This window comes from Xiphophorus maculatus, chromosome 17 (genome assembly GCF_002775205.1).
Source record: "Xiphophorus maculatus strain JP 163 A chromosome 17, X_maculatus-5.0-male, whole genome shotgun sequence".
NCBI lineage: Eukaryota > Metazoa > Chordata > Actinopteri > Cyprinodontiformes > Poeciliidae > Xiphophorus > Xiphophorus maculatus.
Genome location: NC_036459.1, coordinates 3,273,801 through 3,295,668, shown reverse-complemented (window position 1 = coordinate 3,295,668; position 21,868 = coordinate 3,273,801). Strand labels below are relative to the sequence as shown.

General features: G+C 36.8%; 2 protein-coding genes across 2 annotated transcripts; one reads left to right on the top strand and one right to left on the bottom strand.

Moving 5' to 3' along the window:
- The first annotated feature begins 5,458 nt into the window (after nucleotides 1–5,458).
- Nucleotides 5,459–14,960, top strand: best3 (bestrophin 3). Its single transcript, XM_005813614.2, has 13 exons — nucleotides 5,459–5,864; nucleotides 7,185–7,279; nucleotides 8,004–8,091; nucleotides 8,555–8,700; nucleotides 9,022–9,176; nucleotides 10,342–10,419; nucleotides 10,535–10,687; nucleotides 11,305–11,385; nucleotides 12,768–12,919; nucleotides 13,030–13,120; nucleotides 13,728–13,846; nucleotides 13,928–14,188; nucleotides 14,588–14,960. Exons 1-13 carry the CDS (start codon nucleotides 5,713–5,715, stop codon nucleotides 14,952–14,954), a joined length of 1,938 nt encoding a protein of 645 aa, XP_005813671.1. The 5' UTR covers nucleotides 5,459–5,712; the 3' UTR covers nucleotides 14,955–14,960.
- An 812-nt stretch (nucleotides 14,961–15,772) lies between these two features.
- LOC102238257 (cathepsin E-like) lies at nucleotides 15,773–21,685 on the bottom strand. Its single transcript, XM_014474347.2, has 9 exons — nucleotides 21,507–21,685; nucleotides 20,602–20,782; nucleotides 19,788–19,905; nucleotides 19,463–19,581; nucleotides 19,177–19,376; nucleotides 18,304–18,429; nucleotides 18,069–18,213; nucleotides 17,341–17,439; nucleotides 15,773–16,252 (listed from the first exon to the last, which is right to left on the bottom strand). The coding sequence occupies exons 1-9, from the start codon at nucleotides 21,560–21,562 to the stop codon at nucleotides 16,079–16,081; spliced, it is 1,218 nt and encodes a 405-aa protein (XP_014329833.1). The 5' UTR covers nucleotides 21,563–21,685; the 3' UTR covers nucleotides 15,773–16,078.
- Between the last annotated feature and the right edge of the window lie 183 nt (nucleotides 21,686–21,868).

The window sequence follows — 21,868 nt, the reverse complement described above, 5'->3', positions numbered from 1 at the left end:
TAATTAAATATTTTAGTAATGCTAAAAAATTGGCATATTTTTCATTTAAACACTTAAGCGTTTATACAACATTAGAAATATATTCTACAAATGGTAGAAAACGGTTAGTAGAAAGAAATGTCTTGTTATAAGTAAAACAATCTGCCAATGTTTAGGTACTGACGTGTTTTAATTTCTTTTTAAACAAAAATGTAAAAACATCTAAAATGGCTCCAAATGTAAAAACCCAAATGTTTTGCTCCATTTACCTGCTGTCCTTCATCGACGCTTTGCTGCGGCCGCATCACCACCTGATAAACAGACACATTCCTCCATCAGCAGGTTCACATTCCCATGGCTCTGGGTCGATCTGCACACCTGTCTGAGGCGCACCTGTTCATCTCTGACGCACAGCGTAGTCGCTCAGCACCGCCTCTCACTGTCTCTGCTATAGTTACCGTGGAAACGCTCGCAACGCTTTGATGAAAAAAGGCTTTTCTGATCCAGTAGCAAAATTAGTAGAGTACGCAAAAATTGTACTCAAGTAAGAGAAGCGCTACTTCAACATATTTTTACTCAAGTAAAAGAAATTACTCAAGTAAGAGTAAAAAAGTATTTGGTAAAAAGTATTGAAGAACTGATCAAATTATCAATCATTTAACATTTAAAAAGTACAACATCAGATGGACCAAAATACGAAGTGGAAATGTTGGTATTTTAAGGACAACAGTAATAACAATTCATATGAGCAACAAAAAATAAAATCAGGCAAAATAAATTTTTTCCAAATCAGTTTCTTTCAGTAAAAAACTTATGAAACTTTAACAAAAACTGCAGATGGTTATAAACTTTCTGGTTAAAACATGTTTTACATTCAGCGAAGCCAGAAATTTTACTCAATTACAAGTATTATCATAATAAAATTATTCAAGTAAAAGTGAAAGTACAGCGTAGTAAAAATAATCCTAAATTAACACTTTTCAAAAAAATCACACAAGTAAATGTAATTGAGTAAATGTAACTAGTTACTACCGAACTCTGTTCAGTAGTTTGATTCTTGCAGCTTGAAAACTGATTGGACGGTTTTACTGAGTCGTTGTGTTTTAAATCAGAAGAGTGTGTGTGTGTGTGTGTGTGTGTGTGTGTGTGTGTGTGTGTGTGTGTGTGTGTGTGTGTGTGCGCGTGTGTGTGTGTGTGTGTGTGCTGACCTCCAGCTCCATGAAGTGTCCCAGTCCCTCCACTGTGTCCAGGTGGACTCTTGTCTGACCAATCAGGAACAGCCGCCGCTCCTTCCGGACTTCACCTTTAACTTCGAGCGCTTCCGACAACACAACCTGCAGAGCACATCGTTACCGCCATCATCATCATCATCATCACCATGTTTACGCTGTAAGGGGGCGGAGCTTCACCTTCAGGCTCGGCGGGTCGCTGGTCGGGCTGATGGAGTAGCGAGATAGTTTGGGTCCATCGGTGTCTGGACGCTCGTAGAAGATCAGCTGACCTGATCCGTTCTGAAACAAACAAACTCAGCATTTTTCTCTCTCTTTACACTGCAAAAACTCAAATTCTGACCAAGTATTTTGGTCTTGTTTCTAGACTTCTTTTAGGTCTTGCAAAACTAACTTGCAAATAGCTTTTTAGAACTAAATAATTTCTTATGATGAAAACGTACTAGTTCCACACTGGTCTATAAATCTTACCTAATTTATACACCAAAAATACTTGAAATTATAACTCTTAAATATCATTAAGGAATTATTGACCTAAAACAAGCTCTTATATCTTGCTGAAAAGTTGATTCTAAGTTACTTTTGTCTTATTTCAAGTTTACTAAGATATTTGAACAGAAACTAAACCAAACACAGTAAGATTTTGTGTTTTTGCAGTGTACAGAGCAGTATTTCAGTATTGATCTGTAATTTCCTCCCATTTTTCTTCTAACCTGTTTTAAAACCAGTCTGGGTGCACTGCAGAGATAAACAGATTTTTACCAAGCTACTCTGGTTCTGCTCGTACCATCAAATCCCGCAGCTTCAGTCGTCCTCGGCTGCAGTTGAAGAAAGTATCGTGCTGGTGTATTATCGTGCCCTCTGATTGGCTGAGCTGGGCGGCCATCTTGGCAAACTCTTCTGGGTCGCTCACTTTGGCCTTGATCTCCACGTTGGACAGCATGGCTCTACTGAGCATGTGCAGAACAGACAGAAAATGAAACCTCAGACTCATGCTTATTGCTAACCTGATTCAGAAACGCACCAGTTAATTTTGTCTTTGTCCAGGAGTTTGTAATTGTTAAAAACAATTATTCCATATTTCTCATATGGAAGAATAAGAAGCAATTATTTTATCTTACAACTTGTTGAGCAAATATTCATTAATAATTCATTTAGTGGAGAAAACCAAAATGTTATTGACATTTCAGAAATCTATCAAAACAAAAAACAACTAATATTTGAGTCCGCAGTAATTACAAAACAACTGTATTGTGTCTAAATAAATATCAGCCAAAATCAGGTCAGGAGGGGTAACAACTCCAGGCATTGTGTCTTTCCTTTAAAATGTAGATTTTCTGGGTTTTTAAAACACATTTTCTATGAGATCGAAGCATCTTAAACTGTTTGTTAATTATTTGTATATATATATTCTCAGTAGTATTCCAGAAAGATAAAGAATATTTTTTTTAAATTAGCTAATTTAAGTAAAATTTTGTTGTAATGGAAAAGGAAGAAGTGTAAATGCTACCATCTGCTGGTCTTGAATGAGATTAGGTCGGAACTTGTATACAGTTTTTTTTGACATCTAATTTTCTGATTCTGATACAGCAAAATGTTCAGTCTTGTCTTTCAACACATAAGAAAAAAAATTGCTCAAGGTAGTAAAATACAAATCAAAGAGTCAATTAGTTTTTCAGCTTTGATGCATTAACAAAAAGGGAAAAAAAACATTCAATAAAAAATAATTATAGCATTTATTAGCTAATTGTCTATCAAAGAAAAATTGGCCAATTTTCTGGTCTATTGATTGGTTCATTCTCTATCATTTTAACCAATTCATTCTGAAGCAAGGATGCAGCAATAACTACAACATGCAGAAGTAATGCCAAATTTATCTACATGCATTCGGAGACCATTTTAAGTAAATATCAAACTGCCTTTGCCTGTTGTGACGTCACCCACACAACTGTAAATACCATCATAATTCTACATCCAGTTTGTGCTTTACTTATTTAATTCTGACCAGATTTACTTCGTAACTCAACATAAATATTAAATTTTTACACTGTAAGTACATGTAAATCTGGTCTTTTCAAGTTTATTTCTCCTTTAACGGAACTTCTAATTACAAGACTGTAATTTGTTTCATAGTTTTAGCCTGAAAAATAAAATGTTAAAGCTAAAGTCAATAATTATACATTTATAATATTAAGTAACTAATCTACGATAGATTTATTCATATATCGCACAGGTAGCTGATGAAATAAGAAAGCCAGATTTTCTCACTAAAATACAGCGAAACGTCGAATTTAAAACAAAGATGGCGACCTAACGGTTAGTTTGACGGAGTTATAAAGCAACAGAGAGCACAAAAAGGTTAAATAAACGATGATTTAATGAAAAGGATAGTTTGTTATAAGGTTTTATTCACATTTAGTGTTCCTACCTGCATGTGCTTCCGCAGCTGCTTTCTAGCGTCTAATTAACGCTTGATTTTACCGCGGGATGCTGCCTCCTCCGGCTCGGAGCAGCGGCGCAGACCCGAGATCAGCTCCCTGAGAAACGGAAGGCAGAGGCGAGGCTCCAGAGACGAGACCAAACTGACCGGAGAACAGCGCTGAGGGTGTGACTCGAAATGCGTCAGTCTGCGTCACTTCCTGGAACGGATCGAGTAAAGATAAAAAATACTAAGATGTCTCACTCCTCAAATATTTACAAGCGCTTTTTCTAAAATAAAATGATCAAATTAGGCTCATTAGTTTGGTGTATAAAGTTAATTATTTTTGATTTTATTTGATATTATAAAGTTGTTGATACATATTTTAATCATATTTGTCTCCATCAAAATTAACTAATCCTCCTTATTCCATATAATAATAGGTCTTTTTGTCATCTCGGTAAAATAATTTGAAAACTGCTCTTTGAATTTATGTAGCTACTCATTGTCTAATATTAAATTTAGTTTGATGATCTGGAACATGAAGTTGTGGCATTTTTTAAAAATATATGTGAATTGACACATTTTTTTAGGAACTATATCAACAAGTACTCAAAAATTGTAGAAATCATGGAAAAACTTTTATATTTTTCATCCCTCATACTAGAAAGTGAAACTCATCTATTACATACTGCAAACTTATGGCACACAAAATGAACTATCTAATTTATTTACCCATAAATCCATGTGTCAGAAAATTTGAATATTATTTTGCTATAGTCTATTCATACAAAGTTGAGTGAAAGGGGAAAAGTGTGGTCAAGTCCAAAGTCAACAATCATCCTTACATAATATTTACATGTTGTTTTTTTGAGAAATTGAATTTTGAATTTCTATTTACAGAAACATGACTCTGTTTCAAACTGTCCCAGTCTCTGCTCTTTGGGACCAGAGTGTTTTTTGTTGTTTTGCTCCTCTTAGTAACATGATCTGTGAAGCCTTTTTAACATTCACGAGTCTAATGCGTCATCAGGCACCTTTGCGACCTTTCACCTTTGTTCAACAATTTCCCTGTCAGTATCATTTATTTACTTCTAAAACCAAACCAGAGAATTTGGGCCACTGGAAAAAATAATGGAATTTGAACTCTTTTTTTTTTCTCAGAACTCTGACTTTTTTCTTATAATTGCCAAAAAAAATTCAGAATTCAGAATTTTTTTCTCAGAATTTAAACTTTTTGTCTCTGAATTCTGACCTTTTTTCCCCTCAGAATTATTTTGTCTCTGGTTTTTAGCTATTTTCTCTGAGTTCATTTTCTCAGAATTGATTTTCTTGCAGTGTTCTTTTTATTCTCAACATTCCGAGTTTTTTTCTTAGAATTCTGACTTTTTTTCAGAATTTTGATTTCAAAATTTTTACCTTTGATCTCAGAAGATTAAAGTCAGAATTTTAAGAAAAAAATCTGAATTCTTGTTTTTCTGGAGCCCAATCTTCTTGCATAGAGCTGTAACAAGTGCCAGAAGACAAAACACACAATACGTTGACTAACACAGCTGCTATTCTTCAAATAACCACTAGATGATGGTAAATTCCAACTAGAAAAATGAACAAATTGATGCTAAAAACATATTTTAAACATTTAAAACTTCCTTTAGCAGCTTAAGTAAAGCCACTGCCTCTAACCAGCTGCTTTCATCTATTTTCTGCCACTGACTGTGTTTCTGTTTTTGCACGTTTACCTCCACAGCTGTCTATGCCAACACACACTGCTGAAACATGACCACATTTAGCCCAGTGGCTCATCAATATAACCCACAGTGTGTGTGCTTGTGTGTGTGTGCTGCCTTACATTACTGGGCAACTGGACAGCATCATGATGAAGAGAAACAGGAGCGAGAGAGAAGGGGTTGGGTTGGAGCAAAAACAAATCTGGACAGCAGTTTGATGGAAAGCAGCTCTGAAACGGAACTGAAGATGATTGTTTGGATTAATTTTGCTGCAGTAGTCTTAAGTAAACAGGAAATAAGAGTCATGAGAAGCTAGTGGGAGCGTCAAAGTCCTGAGGATTCAGGTTGCCGTCTCAGGATGACCGTCACTTATTCCAGTAAAGTAGCCAACGCCACCTTCCTGAGTTTCCACCGGCTGCTGCTGCGCTGGAAGGGGAGCATCTACAAGCTGCTGTACCGGGAGTTCATCCTGTTTGCTCTGCTCTACACCGTCCTCAGCCTCGTTTACAGGTCACACACTTCAAAAAACTAATTACACACTTTAAATAGACGAAATAAACTGTCATAAAAGCATAAAAGTAATATTGTGTTTGCATTGTAGCTGCGTCCGTGTTTAACAAGCTTTAGTTAGGGTCCAAAAGTCTCTGTCAAGTTTATTTTGTGGGTCAGATGCTGAAATGTAAAGAAATCTAGAAAAAGTATGAAAATTTCTTGATCCTGTGAAATATCTGGATCATCCTCTGCTGATTGGCTGCAGTATCTCATGCGTTCAAATATTTTACAAAAGAGCTAAACAAATGATCAAAAACGTACTGGTATTCATGAAACTGGTTTAAATTTCTTCATGTCACAATTTGAGTTTTCTGAAAAGTGTGGCATGCATTTGTATTAATGAATAATTACAAAGATTTTGACGCATTAAAAATCTTAATTAATGCAATTAGTTGTTGTTTTTTTAATATACAAAAAGTTCAGGAACTTCTGTATTCATACGTTTCTGGTACGCCAGTAAGTCTGTCGCACAAGTGACATCCACTAGCAGCTGCTTCACTCGGGGCTCATTTTTGCTTCTAAAATCGATCTGATTGGGCGCTCAAAAAAACTATTATTGTGTTCAAGTTGTGCTGACAGAAGTTAGCCTATTGGTGAACCTATTCGGGTCTAAAATAGCATCTCAATGCTAAACATGTAGCAGCAGCACTGACGTCCCCAATGCTAATATTAGCATCCACATTTCTAAAGGAGTTCCGTGAAAGTTCAGAGGTTCCTAAAACACTTTGCACCAATGTGATTTCTAAATATAACAGATTAAACATATTACATGTATTTGATCTTGAGCTCATGTCTATTTATTCAATAATTTAGCAGAAAAATTTGTTTTTTAATTGGAAATGTAGCTAATTTGTGTCAATACATCTTTTGCGATTAATAACAGGCATTGCAATTAATTTGATTAAAAATTTTAATCAAGTGCCTCCACTAATTTGCATTGAAGTCTCTTTTCTGTCTCTTCTATGTTGTTGCATGTCTGTATTATTGACCAATTCATCAACATAGGAGCTTTTCCATCAAGTATTTAATGCCCTGAAAATGACTGAGATTTTATTAGGAAGTGAGAACTTCAAAATCTTCAGATTATTTTGTATTTAAAAAGAGTTTCTCTACAATAAATCAAATAGTTTGCTAAATTTGGTCAGCTACTGAAGAAAAACTGGCAGCACAAACATCCTGCAACAAAACTGTCTTCCTTTGTCTCAGTTATTGTTGTTTTCGCTTTAATTCAACAAACGTTTCTGTTTTTTCCATGATGGCGTCTTCTCCGTCCTGCAGACTCGTCCTCTCAGAGCAGCAGAAGAGATTATTTGAGAAACTTTCCATTTACTGCGACAGATACGCCGAGCAGATCCCCGTCACCTTCGTCCTGGGTATACGTTTGCTTCCCAAAATTAATTTTATAGGGAGTTTTATTAATATGATATTGTATATGTGTTTATAATGTTTGCATTTTCCATCCAGATAGCACTTTTAAAATAAATGAGTTTTTCTTTCTTTCTAAATATTGACAAATATAAGCTATATTTTTGGCTTTCTATGGGTTTTTATGTCCTTTATTAATTTGGTCATTATTATTTTGTATATATGGATTAAATGGGGAAGTAGAAACATCGTGAGTAAATTTTAAGTTAGTAAGACTATTATAAATATTTCTGCTCAAATACGGACATCAATTTCATCTGAGTTGTTGGACATCTTGTTCCGCAAGAATGAAAAAATGGGCACTTTGGCGTAAGAAGCACAAATGTCTGAAATTTACCAGCATGTTTTGTGCTTCCAGAGAAAGCAGAGCCGTGCAGAGACTGATGGGGTTTTGATTGCCTCATTAGCAGAGTACCAATGGAAACAGATCATTAAAGAACACAGAAAACTAAAAGCAGGATTAGTTTTTCCTCGATTTTGTTCAAACTCACTCACTCTGGCACTGTGGATGTAACATGGATGCTTTAACTTTAAATAAGTTAAAGTTTCTCTTAGGTGGTTGCTATAAATTAATAAAAACATGATTAGTATTCTTCCTACTTTAATTTTTTTTTTAATGTGTTCTACTTTTGAGACAGGATGAGGAATCTGAGTATTCTTTGAATTTTTTAGGTTTTTATGTCACTTTGGTGGTAAATCGATGGTGGAATCAGTTCGTTAATCTTCCCTGGACAGACAGACTCATGTTCCTCATCTCCAGGTAAGTAAAGGTGAGCTCACACCACCAACCATGTTTAGTCCTCTTTGATAAATGTCCAGTTCGTTTGTCTATGAGTCTGATTCATTTCGTGAGGCGTGGATGCAAAATTTAACCAAATAAGCTAATTCTGGTCGGTCTACATGCCTCGGTCTGGGCTCAATTCTGGCTTCACTGCAACCAATCGAACCAATGGACGCATTGGCTCGAATGCAAACATTGCAAATTTGTCTGGGTAAATAAAACCAAAACAAACACAAGAAACCAGCGCTAACGGGAGAAATGGCTCCTGGTGTTTTACCAAAAACAAAAGAGAAATCCTCCAACTGCTAACATCTGACGCCGCTCTTTTGTTGTATCCATTTTGTGTAGAAGGAAGTTGCGCTCAGTGTTTTCAGAGGTTTTCAAATCGTTTCCTTCAGCAGTTATTTCACTTCATCGTGTTTGTTTTCTCTGCTTCCTTTAGTTGTGTTCACGGTAAAGATGAATACGGACGCCTTCTCCGACGGACGCTGGTTCGCTACATCAACCTGACATCGCTGCTCATCTTCCGCTCCGTCAGTACGGCCGTCTGCAAGCGATTCCCAACCATCGATCATGTGGTTGAGGCAGGTGTGAAGCAATTTGTTTGGATTATTAATGTTTGAGTCCAAACTCAAAATGGTGAATGACAGATGAAGGGTTGCATCTTTCCTGGTTCTGTCTGTTCCTGATGAGGCATTTGAGATCGGCTCGTTAATGAGCAATTAGAGCAGGACTGTGAGCAACAGATTCAATTAAGAGTTAAAATCTCAGAGGCTCCACAACACAAAGAAAATTCAAATGAGTCGGTTGATTTTACAATAATTACGTTTCGAATCAGAGGTTGATTCTCTTTTCAAAACATCAACATCCAAAGGAGAAAGTTTGGTTAATGCGTCCTTTCATCGGCAGGTTTCATGACTCCTGAGGAGAGGAAGGTGTTTGAGAACGTCCGTTCTCCTCACCTGAAGTACTGGATACCTGTTGTCTGGTTCTCCAACCTGGCATCTAAAGCCCGGCAGGAAGGACGCATCCAAGACAGCATCGACCTGCAGAATATTCTGAACGTGAGATTAACTCTGTCAGAGCGTCGGTTGAGCTTTTGATATCTTTTAATCGCCAATGCCTTAAGGCCATATCCACATAAATATTGATATATAAAGCCAATAGTTCAAAATCCCCAGAAGTTTGTTAAAATTTGACATATATAAAAAGTGAGAAACATCCAAAAATGACCGTTTGATCCAAAATGGCCGACTTTCTGTTAGGTTTAGGGCATACCTCCAAGAGATTTCTTGTCTTGTTTCAAAGGATTCTGCCTATGTACCAAATATCAGCTTTCTATCTCACGCTAGGGGGCGCTGTAGAGCTGTGCCCATTTTTAATTACACAAAGTTATTAAAATGTCACTCAGGGGACAAATTTGGCCAAAACTTTATGAGTTTTAAGCTTCCAGAATGTCACTTCTATTCTGTCAAGAATAATATTTAAAAACATTTGGATTAAAATAGGTTTTGCCTGCGTGTTCTTCATAACAATAATGCTAAATACAATCAATAATTATTTGAATAATTATTTGATGTCTTTTGATCCAATTATTAGTGTGATTTGCAAAAGTAAAACTAGAAAACAGAAATGAATTTACATCTGTTTAAGAGAATCATTCTTGCTAAATCTGCTAGAAACCACAGAACCCAGTACATACACAGATCCATAAAAAAATAATTGGTATAAAGTATTTAATTGTAAATTTTATAATCCTTTAAACTTGCTAAATTCCTAAATAATTCAGCTAAAACTATAAATAAGTGGCTCGAACATGTTACAAAAAAAGCATCTTTTCACTAACGTCTGAAATCAAAAGAAATAAAATGCGTATGAATAATAACTTTCCAATTTGCCCAAATTTACTCTACAAAAAGTACCAACATGCAGAATTAAACGTTTAATGAGTTCTTTGTTTTAAAATAGATATTGATGATTTACCGGGATTTTAAAAACTCTTTCAACATTACATTTGAAAACATTATTTTTGAGATAAAAAGCTCTACTGCAATCACAAACCCATTTATATCCCACGTAGCGACCACAGAAACCAGCAATGTGGGTATAATATGACACTGGGTTTGCTCCAGAGAGACGGATGACGGCGTTTTTCCATTTACTGTATCAGCTTACAAAAATCTGAGGTCTGTAGCTGGTGACAAACAGCTGCTTCCTGTCTGTGCTCAGGAGATGAATCTGTTCAGGACGTGGTGTGCGACTCTTTTCGGCTATGACTGGGTCGGCGTCCCGCTGGTTTATACGCAGGTCAGTCCTGAAAAACGGATGCAGCTCGTGTAATCTCATCAGGGGTAATCACTGTAACCAAATCAGAGCTCTGGGTGGGATGCACTGTTTGTGAAATCCGTCTTTCTGTCTTCAGGTCGTCACTCTTGCTGTCTACACCTTCTTCTTCGCCTGTCTAATTGGTCGGCAGTTCCTCGACCCTACTCAGGGTCACCCCGGCCACGACCTCGACCTTTACGTCCCCATCTTCACCCTGCTGCAGTTTTTTTTCTACTGTGGCTGGCTTAAGGTTTGATAACAATTCCTTAACTACAGGTTGTAAAAATAACCTTGAATCTATAAAGGTAAAGTAAGTGAAAAGTTTTAAAACTAAGAAAACAGAATTAAAATATGCAAGATTTGCTAATCATGCTAAGAAAGTAGTCAGGGTTAGCGCAAAAATTAGTGCGCTAACTCTAAAACACTAATTGTAAACATTTCTTCTGCTAATGCTAACATACTCTAAAATCATATTTAATGAAAGTTAATGTTAAAGAGCAAAATTAAATGACACATGTCCTCAAAGAGGCTCAAATTTTTCATTACATGCCTACCCAAGTTGTTTTCGCTTCAGAAAGTTAGCTTAGCTTACAGCATACTAGTGTAATTGTGCCCACTACTGCTGTACATTAATCTGCACAATAATGTAAAGCTGTTGTGTTGAGATATTTGGCAAATGTCAAAAAAAAGTTTAAATGACCAGATGCTATGGCCTAGGCTTTCATACCTACTTTAATCTAAAGTAAATAGATTAAAAAAGAGATGAAACTAGCCTTGATCTGTCAGTTTTCAGCACCAGAGAAGCCAGAAAACAACCAGAAAAAGTTTGTTATAAGTCTGAATCAAGTGATATTTGTATTTTCTCAGGTAGCAGAGCAACTGATTAACCCATTTGGAGAAGATGATGATGACTTCGAGGCCAACTGGATCATCGACAGAAACCTTCAGGTCAGCAACTTAAAAATAAAATCTTAATAATATCTTAATTATTTTCTGCCCAGTAGGTGGCAAAAGATGGCGGCATTTGTTTTTATTTTACTAATAATGTCTATCAGGGAGAAAGCAATTGGAAGCAGGCTTGATTATTAGCTAATGATGTCGGTGGGTTATTATGGGATGTTAACGGCTCAGAACAATATGTTTATGTTCGCTGTAGCTTTATAATAATGACCACATTAATGTTTCTTCAATTTAACGCTGTATTAAATTACTTTGCCTCATGTAAGAACAAAATAAACGTGACTTACCGCCGACAATTTCTCGCTGCTAAGCTAACGGCTACGTTACAAGACACTTCCTGCTAAGAATATCAAAATAAAAGCGCTTCCAGTTCAGTTCATTCAGATTTCTTTACTTTCTGGAACAATTTGTCTCGTTCATGTTGTAATTTAGAGAATACCAAAATTCAAAATTAATTAACCAAATTTTTTGTTATTCAGCATAAATGCAAATTTTTATTGATGAATCTCAAATCTGACCAGTTTCCCAATATTAATCAACCTTTAGCTGTTTTTTTAAAGGTAAATAAGTTACTAAAATAGAAAAAAATATCTATCAGTAAATATTAAAAGGTATTTATTAAATGTTCATGCAATAATCTAGGCTTTAGAACAAATGGTAGGTTTTGATTGGTAACTAAAGAGCTAAATTGGGGACAGAAAGTTTGTTAAAAAGAACAAAAAGTAAAATGAAAAATTATTTTGAAACGGCAAAAAAAGTTTTAAACTAAAACATAAAAGTTTTGTAACTGAACAAAATTATGCTGAAAATAAAGATTTGAATCTGGAAAAAAAGGATATGACATTTTAAAAAAATTTTCAAAACTAATTTTCAGACTCAAGTTTTATTTCAGTTAAAATTTTTGTCTTTATGGCCCTAATTTAGCTCCATAGTAACCTACTAAGCAACTTAACATCTCAACATTGTCTACAAGACTTAAATGGGAGTTACTTTACTACTACATCCCAGTTTAGTTCTGGTATATTTTCAAACTTTAATCAGTTTTGGGCACAATATTTAAATTAACTCTAAACTAAAAATACATAACAATAGCTATTTATAATAGGACAAACCCATGTTTACAAAGTTATCAAAATAAATTAGATAACTTGGCATTGTCTCTGGATTACTACTTGTTTTGTTTTTTTCATTTTCTTTTTACTTTCTTTGGAAACTTTTGTAACATGCTTTTTTCTGAAATTAATTTTAGAAACTAAACAGAATTTTATTTAATCTGGAACATAAAAACATATGTGCATTGTGAATAATCTTCAGACTTCCTGAAAAGGAGGAAAACGTTTGGTTCAGCTTTGGCTCACCTGTTCCTCCAGGTGTCTCTGCTGGCGGTGGACGAAATGCACATGAACCTTCCTCACATGACCAAAGACGTTTACTGGAACGACAGCGACGCTCGTCCGCCGTACACTCTGGCTGCTGCAGATTACTGCATCCCCTCTTTCCTCGGCTCCACCACCGACATGGGGTCAAATTGACCAACATAACCCTTCGTTCATTATGTTTATACGTTGATTTGGAGAATAAGTGAGTTTATTTTCATCATTTTAACAAGGTTTATATGCATAATTTTTGCAGACTTTCTGACATCCTGCAGCTTGATGAATGTGAGGTTTCAGACTGTCGACCGCAGCAGCAGGAGCCTCTGCTGACTCGACGACAAGAGTCGGTAAAGCTACGCCTTATATTTTATAATATTTTACATCTTCTTAATTATTTTATCCTAATATTAGGAGTGTAGAGAAAATATAAGAACAGGAATGTGACTAAATGTGTGTTTTTCTAATACATTTAAGGCTTAATGGAAAAAAAACAAGCTACAAAAAGAAAAAAACAGAAGAAAATACAATCTTTTATAAATGTAATAAATTTGGGCAGCCTCACATTTATACCCAATTAAATGATAAATAAAATAAAAAATTGGTGGCTAACATCTAGAGAGCATAAATAAACCATCATTAATATTTAGTTTATGATTCTTTAGATTTAAAAACAAGATCGTGTTGGATCTGGAATAATGTACAAAACAATCTAACTACTTTTTTGTTGTTGTTTACTTAAAGCACCAATGCTTTGTTGTTAAGCAGGTAAAAGAACTTCTTCTTTGGTTCTAAAGTCCTTTTGACTCAACAATTTTGGTCCAAAAAAGTTTTAATACCCCTGATCTATGCTTTTCCTTTGCCTACCAAGATGGCGGTTCAGTGGTGAGGATCACTTCCTGTTGAGACTTGTGGGAACTGAAGAATTTCATGTGATTATTGTTTTATTGTTTTCAGGTTCTGGGTCGAGTCCGACGCTTGCTCAGTGTTCAGGAACCTCCTGACCTCCGACATCCTCGACCCATCTTCAAGCGGCACAGCAGCGACGCAACTAGCAGCTTCTTCCTGGACTTCAGGTATCGGCGCCTTAAACACAATCCGGTAGTAATATTCAGATGTTTTTCATGGTTTTAATTTTTCTGGTAAAATTCTGTCAGGGGGAACGCAGGCTCGGCGGACATGGTTCCACCCTGTTCCTTAGCCATCCCTCCATCGTCTCTGGACACCCTGTCCACCTTAAGGGAGGTCAACAGCAACCCGCCGTCACCTGAGAGTTCATCCTCAGTTGTTTTCCCACGGCTGGTTGTCAGCCCGCCATTGTTCTCTGATGCCTGTCACAATGGGGACTCTTTTGGGAAACATCAGAACGGTCTGGATCACTCCCCAACTGAGGAACAACCAAACGTGGAAACTACAAGGTGACCATTGATTCAACTGCTTAGACATCTTCTGGTAATTTCACCAAAGTCTGGCTAATCAAGAAAATCTCACGAATACAACATGAAGTAGGTGAAAAGATTTTGAAAATAAGTGTTTCCTGCCCTCCTCTAAAGAAATCCAAAAACAGGTCAGATGATTGACATCCGTCTGAAGAGGAAAGCCATTACGAAATCCTTCAGACTTTAGGGAACCACAGTAACCGAGTTTTCATTGACCACATAATTACGCCATTTGATATTAAAAAATGTTTCACTTAAGTAAACGTATTTGAGTAAGTTTAGCTAATTACTACCCAACTCTGGAAGGTTTAAATACTTTTTAAAAAAAATACTTGTAGCTCTTGTGTGTTTTATTGCTCCAACTCTTTCTCTCTTCAGTATTTCTAGGACCGACTCCATTTGTTGTTCCCCAACTCAACTTGGACCGAAGGAGTTCCGCTGGACGACGGTCACCGTGAAGAACCGGCCGCCAACCAGGCCGCGGGGCCGGCAGTTCTCCCTGCAGTTCTCCCGGCAGAGCTCCAAGGCGTCGATCCGCAGCCTGCCGAGTCCCAAAGGCCTGGGGCGCCGGAGAAGAGGCCTGGGTCGGCATCAGTCCCGCAGATCGCCCAGTCCGACTGCCAACACGCTCCAACTGCCAGAACCGGATTACGACGGCGAGTTCCAGGGAACAGTGGGGAACGAGGACGATGAGGAGGAAACGGACCAGAACGACGAGTTCAAAGACGCAAAATCTCAGCCGTAAAGTTTGGATTAGAAGAGAGAAAATGGAGAATATTTCGTTCTTTGAAAAATACTGACCTCATTAGGAGAATTTGAGGAAAGGAAAAGAGTATTAAAATACAAGAGATGGCAGAAGTGCAACATTGATGGATGCAAGCCGCCATCAAAAACTGGAGAAGAAGAAGAAAACGAAGACAGCTGGATTCTGGTTGTTTGAGGTGCTAAACGTGGTTTTGATCCAAATCCTGAGCTAAAAACACAGACCTGGCAACTTCCAACAGTTTATTTCAGAGTCAGGAGTTTGAGTTTGGTTGGCCAGTTTGTTGTTATAGGCGGATCTACTGCATTTCTTGCCAATTTTTCTAATTGGGTCTTGATGGTACAAAGGGGTAGTGGAGCCATTTTAGATAGAAAAGAAAGGAGTACATTTCCACCAAAAAAAAATTTTTCTAGAAAAATTTAATTTCAAATTCAAGAAATCTGGATTTTTCTAGAAAGGTTCTCAGGTTAATCTAAAAACGTCCGAGTTTTTTCTCAAACTTTCAACTTTTCAAGATTTTTTTTAGAAACATTCTGAGGTTAATCACAAACGTTGACTTTTTTTCTTGCAAATTTTCAACTTTTCAAACTCCTAAATTTCCATGTTTTTTCTAGAAATGTAAACGTTTTTTACTGGACATTTACTCCTTTTTTTAATCTAAAATGCCCAATGATGGGTTATATTGAAGTTGCACTAAAATTAAATAAAAACACAAAAGTAAACAAGCCAAATGTATTAGAAATTGGTGATCAACACAAAATGAACAAAGCATAAAAGTAAACAATAAAAGAAAAGACAAGCAGGTTTATGGTTTTTAATCTAAATACACATTAGATGACAAGATGGAAGCTAAATTAGCCGCCAACAGCCCAAAATGTCATCCACATGGTCGCCATCTAGTGGTCAAAGGCAAGACTGCAGTCCTCATTATTGTGACTGAGTGGAAAGGGGAGCAAACCTCACAGCTGTAGTGTGAATATAGGTTGTTAAGGAAACTTTAACATAAAAGATAAATGTCCAGATTTATCTTAAAAATAAAACTTCAGCCTGTTTCATGAAGAGGCACAGAAAAAGTTATTATCTCCTCGTGCCAGAGGAAGTACTCATCATTCGGTGGGGTGTCTGGCATGGGCAAGCCCGATCCGGTCCAGTCCTCTGTCGAAGATGCTGTAGTACTCAGTCAGAAATACATCTCCCAGAATCCACAGCGGGCCTTCAGGGGAAATGATGTCAATGGCCTCGAAGCCGCTGAAACACAGATCCTTGTTGCCATACGCCTCCTGACGGCCGCAGGCCAACAAGGAAGAGGATAAAAACTGATGTTCATGACAAATTATCACTTTGTTAAACATGTGATGTTGGAGGCTTAACTTTTTCATTTTACTAAACTCTTGCTTTACGCAGCTTTACGAATTTATTCTGCTTCCATGAAGAAGTACTAAGTGGATTTTTATTCGTTTTTCATAACAGAATAAAGTTGAAATGTTGAGAACAAAATGGAAATAATATCTTTAATAAAAGGCAGAATGTTTAAACTGCAGTTCTTTCCAAACAAGATGTTTCTTTTCTAAAAATATAATTTCTCTGTTCATTTGCACGTAGTAGTTTCAGTTTTTGCTTTTTAAGTTAAACGGTTTTTTCTCTAACAGTTTATTTTCTCATAATGTTGAGCTTTTTCAATATTTTTTACTCATAATTTAAACTTTTTCAATATTTTTTTCCTTATAATTTTAACTTTTAATTTTCTCATTTTAAATTTTTCTCATAATTTTGACTTTTTTCACATATTTTTGTTGTAGTTTTCTCCTTTCTCATAATTTTGTCTTTTTATTAAAATTGTAACTTTTTTCTCATTAAATTTTTTAAAACTCCAACTTTCCTCTCATAATTTTGACATTTTCCCCCATAATTAAATTTTTATGTTGCTTTTTTTCCTTTTTTAATTTTAAACTCTTTCTCATAATTCAAACTTTCTCTTCTAAATCGTACTGTTTCTGTGTTTTTGTCACTCTTAAATGTTTCTAATCATAGAACATATTTTAAGAATTTGAATAAAAACAAAAGACAATTTTCAAAAGCTAATTTTATTTATTAAGGGAAAAACTGTTCAATCCAATTTTTGTCAACAAAGAAAAGCTTGGCAAAAATTGCTTTGTTCTTTTAATTTAATTTGAAAATTGCATTTTATGTCTACTCTTCTTATCTCTGCTTGATATTAACGTCAAAATTTGACAAAAAAGCAAGCAGGAGAAATCATTAAGGTTTAAACACCCAAATAAACATTTAAACAAGCAAACGTCATCAGCAAAGAACATGACAACCAACAACAAGCTGAAGTTTCCGTCAGCAGAGCAGACGGCGCCCTTACCCTCCTAACATAATGCTCTGCTGTCAGCGTGTATTCCTTCCCACCCAGGATGAATGTGACTTGAGGCAAACTGGACAATCGGGCACAATCGATGAGAAACTGAAACAAACAAAACATTTAGCTAAGTTAAATCCATCTTAGAATCTGTGAAAATTTTTTAAAAAAAAATTTGCAAAATGGGTGAAAATTTCATTGTGTAGATGAGAAAAGCTGGAAAAGAAAAGCCTCAAAATATCTGAAACTGTGTTGACCCAAGGGGTTGAATTCAAAGGCATGCCACACTTTCCAGATTTTAATTTGTAAAAATAACCAAAGATCCCAATAGAAAATTTGGAATGAAAAACTTGGAATTTTCTGGGTTTCAAAAGTCAAAAATATATTTGATTTTTGAAACTTAAAAAATTTCAAAGTTGAAAATTTTAGAACTTCTTGGCGACCAAGAAAAAATATTTTTCTTGCAAATTTGGGGGGGGGGTTAGAAAATTTCAAATTACTCTGAAAATTTCAGGGGTTTTTTCTCACAAATATTTGAAATTTCCACATGTCTTCTGGAAAATTTCTGAGATTAATCTGAAAATTTCAAACTTTCTTCATGCAAATTTTTGACTTTTGATACTCAAATTTTAAAGTTGGTTCGGGAAAATATTTTGAGATCAATCTTTAACTTTCTGAGTTTTTTTGTTAATACAGCGTCGTATTATGCCCACGCTGGGTTTCAAGAGCCCCACCTCTCCGACATTTGTGGGCGTGGCTCCAAGCAGCTGCTGCAGACTCAGGATCTCATTGGTCGGTCCCCCAATTAGGGAGGTTCCAGTATCAACGATGGCATGACATCCACGGCTACAGAAGGAGCTCACGCCTTGCACCGCCACGCTGAAACAAGACGGCCATGTTTATTTTCTGCAGCACTTACATTCTTTACTGACACCTAGTGGTAGCAGAGCGTAATGCAGCTTAATTTACCTTTCCATCTTAATCTGCCAGTATCCTTTTGCGGTGACAGGCAGCCAGTTGATTGGTCTGTTGTACATCGCTTCATCTATTCCTCCCAGCAGCAGTTCTCCTTCTGGATTGCTGGTCCTCGTTCTCCTGCAGAAACAGAGAAAAGTTTCAATAAATACGATAAATCGCAAATAAAAACAAAACAAGTGCTTAAAAAAACACCCAGTAGTTAGTTTTATCAATGTTCATGTTTTTTTGGTGTCTGGAAATTGAGTCGTTTCATAAACCTTCGCAATATTAAGTCACAATCTATGGGCACTGCATCGTTACCTAGCAACCCCAGCAGAGTTCCGCCCGTTACCTAGCAACCCAAAGGGAGATCCAGCATATTTGATCAGCTTGTTTAACCGCTGTACAGAGACTGCTGGAAAAAACAAGTGCTTTGTTGTTGACTTACCTTCCAAAAACCACTTTCTGTATTGTTGTTGGGTGTGCAGGAGGCACCACTTCTGCTTTTCAAAGACGTATGGTTGTATAATTGTGCACCAGTTTGCAGATATTTTCACTTAGAAGTGTAAATGTTGAGTTGGGAGGTACTAAGCATCTTTATCTAAAACTGATTTTATGCAAAAATGTAATGATTGTTTTATTTGGCTCATGCATCCTAACTTGTTCATAGTAGGTGACCTTTAAGCCCTGTCATGGTCTTAAAGGTTCCTGGTGTCAAACATACCATAAACCAGAACTCAAGGTAAGACCAATCAAATTATGTACATGTAAATTAATAGAGATTTGTCTAGGAAACCCTTCAATCACTACCTTATTGGTAAGGAAAGCCATCTTCAACCAACCACCCAACGAGCCTTTTGAGGATCTAAGCAGGTGTAAATGTACCTGCTGAGGTAGAAGGAGAATACCGGCTGGTCCACTATCTTCTGCGCCAGCATGTTGTCAAAGACGGGATTTCCCATGATCTCTGCCAATGATTGGTAGGCCAGTCCCAGAACGCCATCAAACTTTGCCGTCACAAAAGCAGAACCTGGTTCGTACACGGATTCGCCAAACTCTTGGTTCAAGATGGTCATTTCCCCGATCTGGAACAAATCACATCCGGAAGAAATGCAGAAAGTTACTCTCCAGGTTGAACAAACATCTCCGCAGGTCAAAACGGACACCTGACCTGCACTGTGTCTCTACCCATTACTCCCATCAGGTGTCCCGATCCGTAGTGGATCCCAAATATCCGTCCGTCATGGTGGAAAGTTGTGGATTCGAAGGCCTTGAAACGTCGGTGCAATGCTGCAAACAGACAGGAATGCTCTCAGACAGGACGCTACAGTGACACACAGACCTTGAACTTCTTATCAGTTTGCAGCAAACTACACCAAAGTCATGCCGTCCTGACCAGAATACATCCCACTAATATTAGAAGATATCCTGGTACAGATTCTTTGGTAGACTGTTGTCTACCAAAGAAGCTCCACGGTGTGTTTCTGATGGCGTACCACAGGCCTGGCTGACGCAGTACGATGACGGGACCCAGAGGTCAGCCGATCCGGTGTCAAAAATCACAGAGAAGTTCTGCGGCGGAGTCCCCACGCTGATTTCACCGTAATACTGAGCCTAGGACACAAAACACCAGAGTTTACTAAGTAAAACCACTGCTACTATGCTAATACTTTGTTTAGCTAATGCTAAAGTGCTACACCAGCACAGTATTTAGCATATGCTAATGCTAAAGTGCTACACCAACATGTTATTTAGTGGAAGCTAATGCTAAAGCAATACATCAACACGGTATTTAGCTTAAGCTAATGCTAAATTGCTACAGCAACATAGCATTTGGTGGAAGCCAACACTAAAGCAATACATCAACATGATACTTAGTTAAGTAAATGCTAACGCAACATGGTATTTAGTGAAAACTAATGTTAAAGCGCAATACCAACAACAGTATTCAGCAGAAGCTAATGCTAACGTGCTACAACAACGCGGTATGTAGCTGGTTCCAACTTTTAATAAAGTTTTTAAATTTAAGCTTTTAATCAAACAATACTTTATTGCCAAACTGTGCAGTTTGAATGCTAAGCACTTAATTGAAATTCAAGCATTTTCAAAAATTTCAAGAAACCCTGCAACAAAGACAATGCTTTGGAGTGAACATCATTTAGTCCTGGACTTTGACTAGGCCATTGTAACGCATGGATAAGCTTTCATTAGGTGTATTGAATTTAGTTTAGCATTGTCGGTTTTCAGGTTCAGAAATATCTCTTTGTTTTGGTCTGTAACATAAAAACTCTAAGCAGTTGCTTCACTTACGTCCATGAAGTTGTAGATCTTCTCACTGGAGCGTCTGAGTCGGAGGGACGGCGTTCCGGGTGGGAAGCACTGAGCGTAGCGGCGGTTAAACATGTCCGGCCTGTGGTCCTTCAAGAAGTTCTCCAGCAGACCCTGAGTTCTCAGCTGAGCACGGATGGAGGGAACCCGCCTCAAGGGAACCCTGAGGTGATAAAACTTTGACTAGATCAGGGGTTCCCAAACCAAAAATATGTAAAGAAACATCAACTTTCTAATGTTTTTTATTCACTATTCAATAATTATTACATCATTTAGCACAAGTGTTGCCTTGTATTATCTGATTTTAGTGGCTCTGTCGCCATGTTATCAGTTAATATTATGACTTTACTACCAAATAATAAATGTTTTCATCAAGATCTCCTTTTTTGATTACAAGAAAATATATTTTATATTAATCAAATGAAATTGTGTTTTATTCATACAGTTCTTATGGCTTTTGTAGCAGAGTTGGTCTTTTTTGTTGTAAACTTTTACATTTATTGCTTACTCAGCTAGCTTGAGAAGCAAAGCAGTTTGATGAATGAATCAGAAATAAAATTTAAATCAATTATTTTATCTTATAATTTATATTGGGGGGGAAAAAGATTGAATAAGATAAAACAAAAAGTATGATAAAATTTTACAGAATTCAATATTTTTTTTAATCAGTGACCCCCTCATCGCCTCCTGAAGCCCCGCAGGGTACTGCGCCCCCCACTTTGAACAACACTGGATCTGATCACTAAAATCTGCATTTTCTGTATAAAATAAAATAAAATAAAGAGATCCCAACACCTTTAGTTTTAGATATTTTAGGGGGAAGTATTAATCTTGATTCACCTCATTTGTAAACTTGTGGCTGAATAAGAAGCTGTTGTTGGTCCTACCTGACCATGGCTGAGCCCGTCCATGTGGACAGCAGCAGGAGCAGCAGCCTCAGCATGTCGGTCCGGGTCGCAGTGACAGACTGATGGGCAGCAGAGGTCCTAAAGGTTTATCAGAGCTACTAGCTGCTCTGATTGGATGTCACAGAACAAGCTGAGCTCCTCCTTCAAACTGAACTCAATCCAGCTAAATATTTCAACACCAAACTTCACTCAGAGATAAAACATCTTTCTTGATCAAAATTAAAAGGTTAAGCAACACTGGCGCTTGTTTTAGGCACCGCTAGCTAAAAAGTTAGCTAAAAGCACTAATCATAAACATTAGTTCTGCTAATGCTAAAGCGCTACACTAACATTGTATTTTG

Excerpts from the sequence above, each read along its gene's own strand:
- LOC102238257 (XM_014474347.2), bottom strand. The coding sequence starts at position 21,562 with ATGCTGAGGCTGCTGCTCCTGCTGCTGTCCACATGGACGGGCTCAGCC. Across the intron at positions 20,783-21,506 it reads ACGGGCTCAGCCATGGTCAG|GGTTCCCTTGAGGCGGGTTC; the intron begins GTAGGACCAACA and ends TTATCACCTCAG. Across the intron at positions 19,377-19,462 it reads TGGGTAGAGACACAGTGCAG|ATCGGGGAAATGACCATCTT; the intron begins GTCAGGTGTCCG and ends GATTTGTTCCAG.
- best3 (XM_005813614.2), top strand. The coding sequence starts at position 5,713 with ATGACCGTCACTTATTCCAGTAAAGTAGCCAACGCCACCTTCCTGAGT. Across the intron at positions 7,280-8,003 it reads CCCCGTCACCTTCGTCCTGG|GTTTTTATGTCACTTTGGTG; the intron begins GTATACGTTTGC and ends TGAATTTTTTAG. Across the intron at positions 13,121-13,727 it reads TGACTCGACGACAAGAGTCG|GTTCTGGGTCGAGTCCGACG; the intron begins GTAAAGCTACGC and ends TATTGTTTTCAG.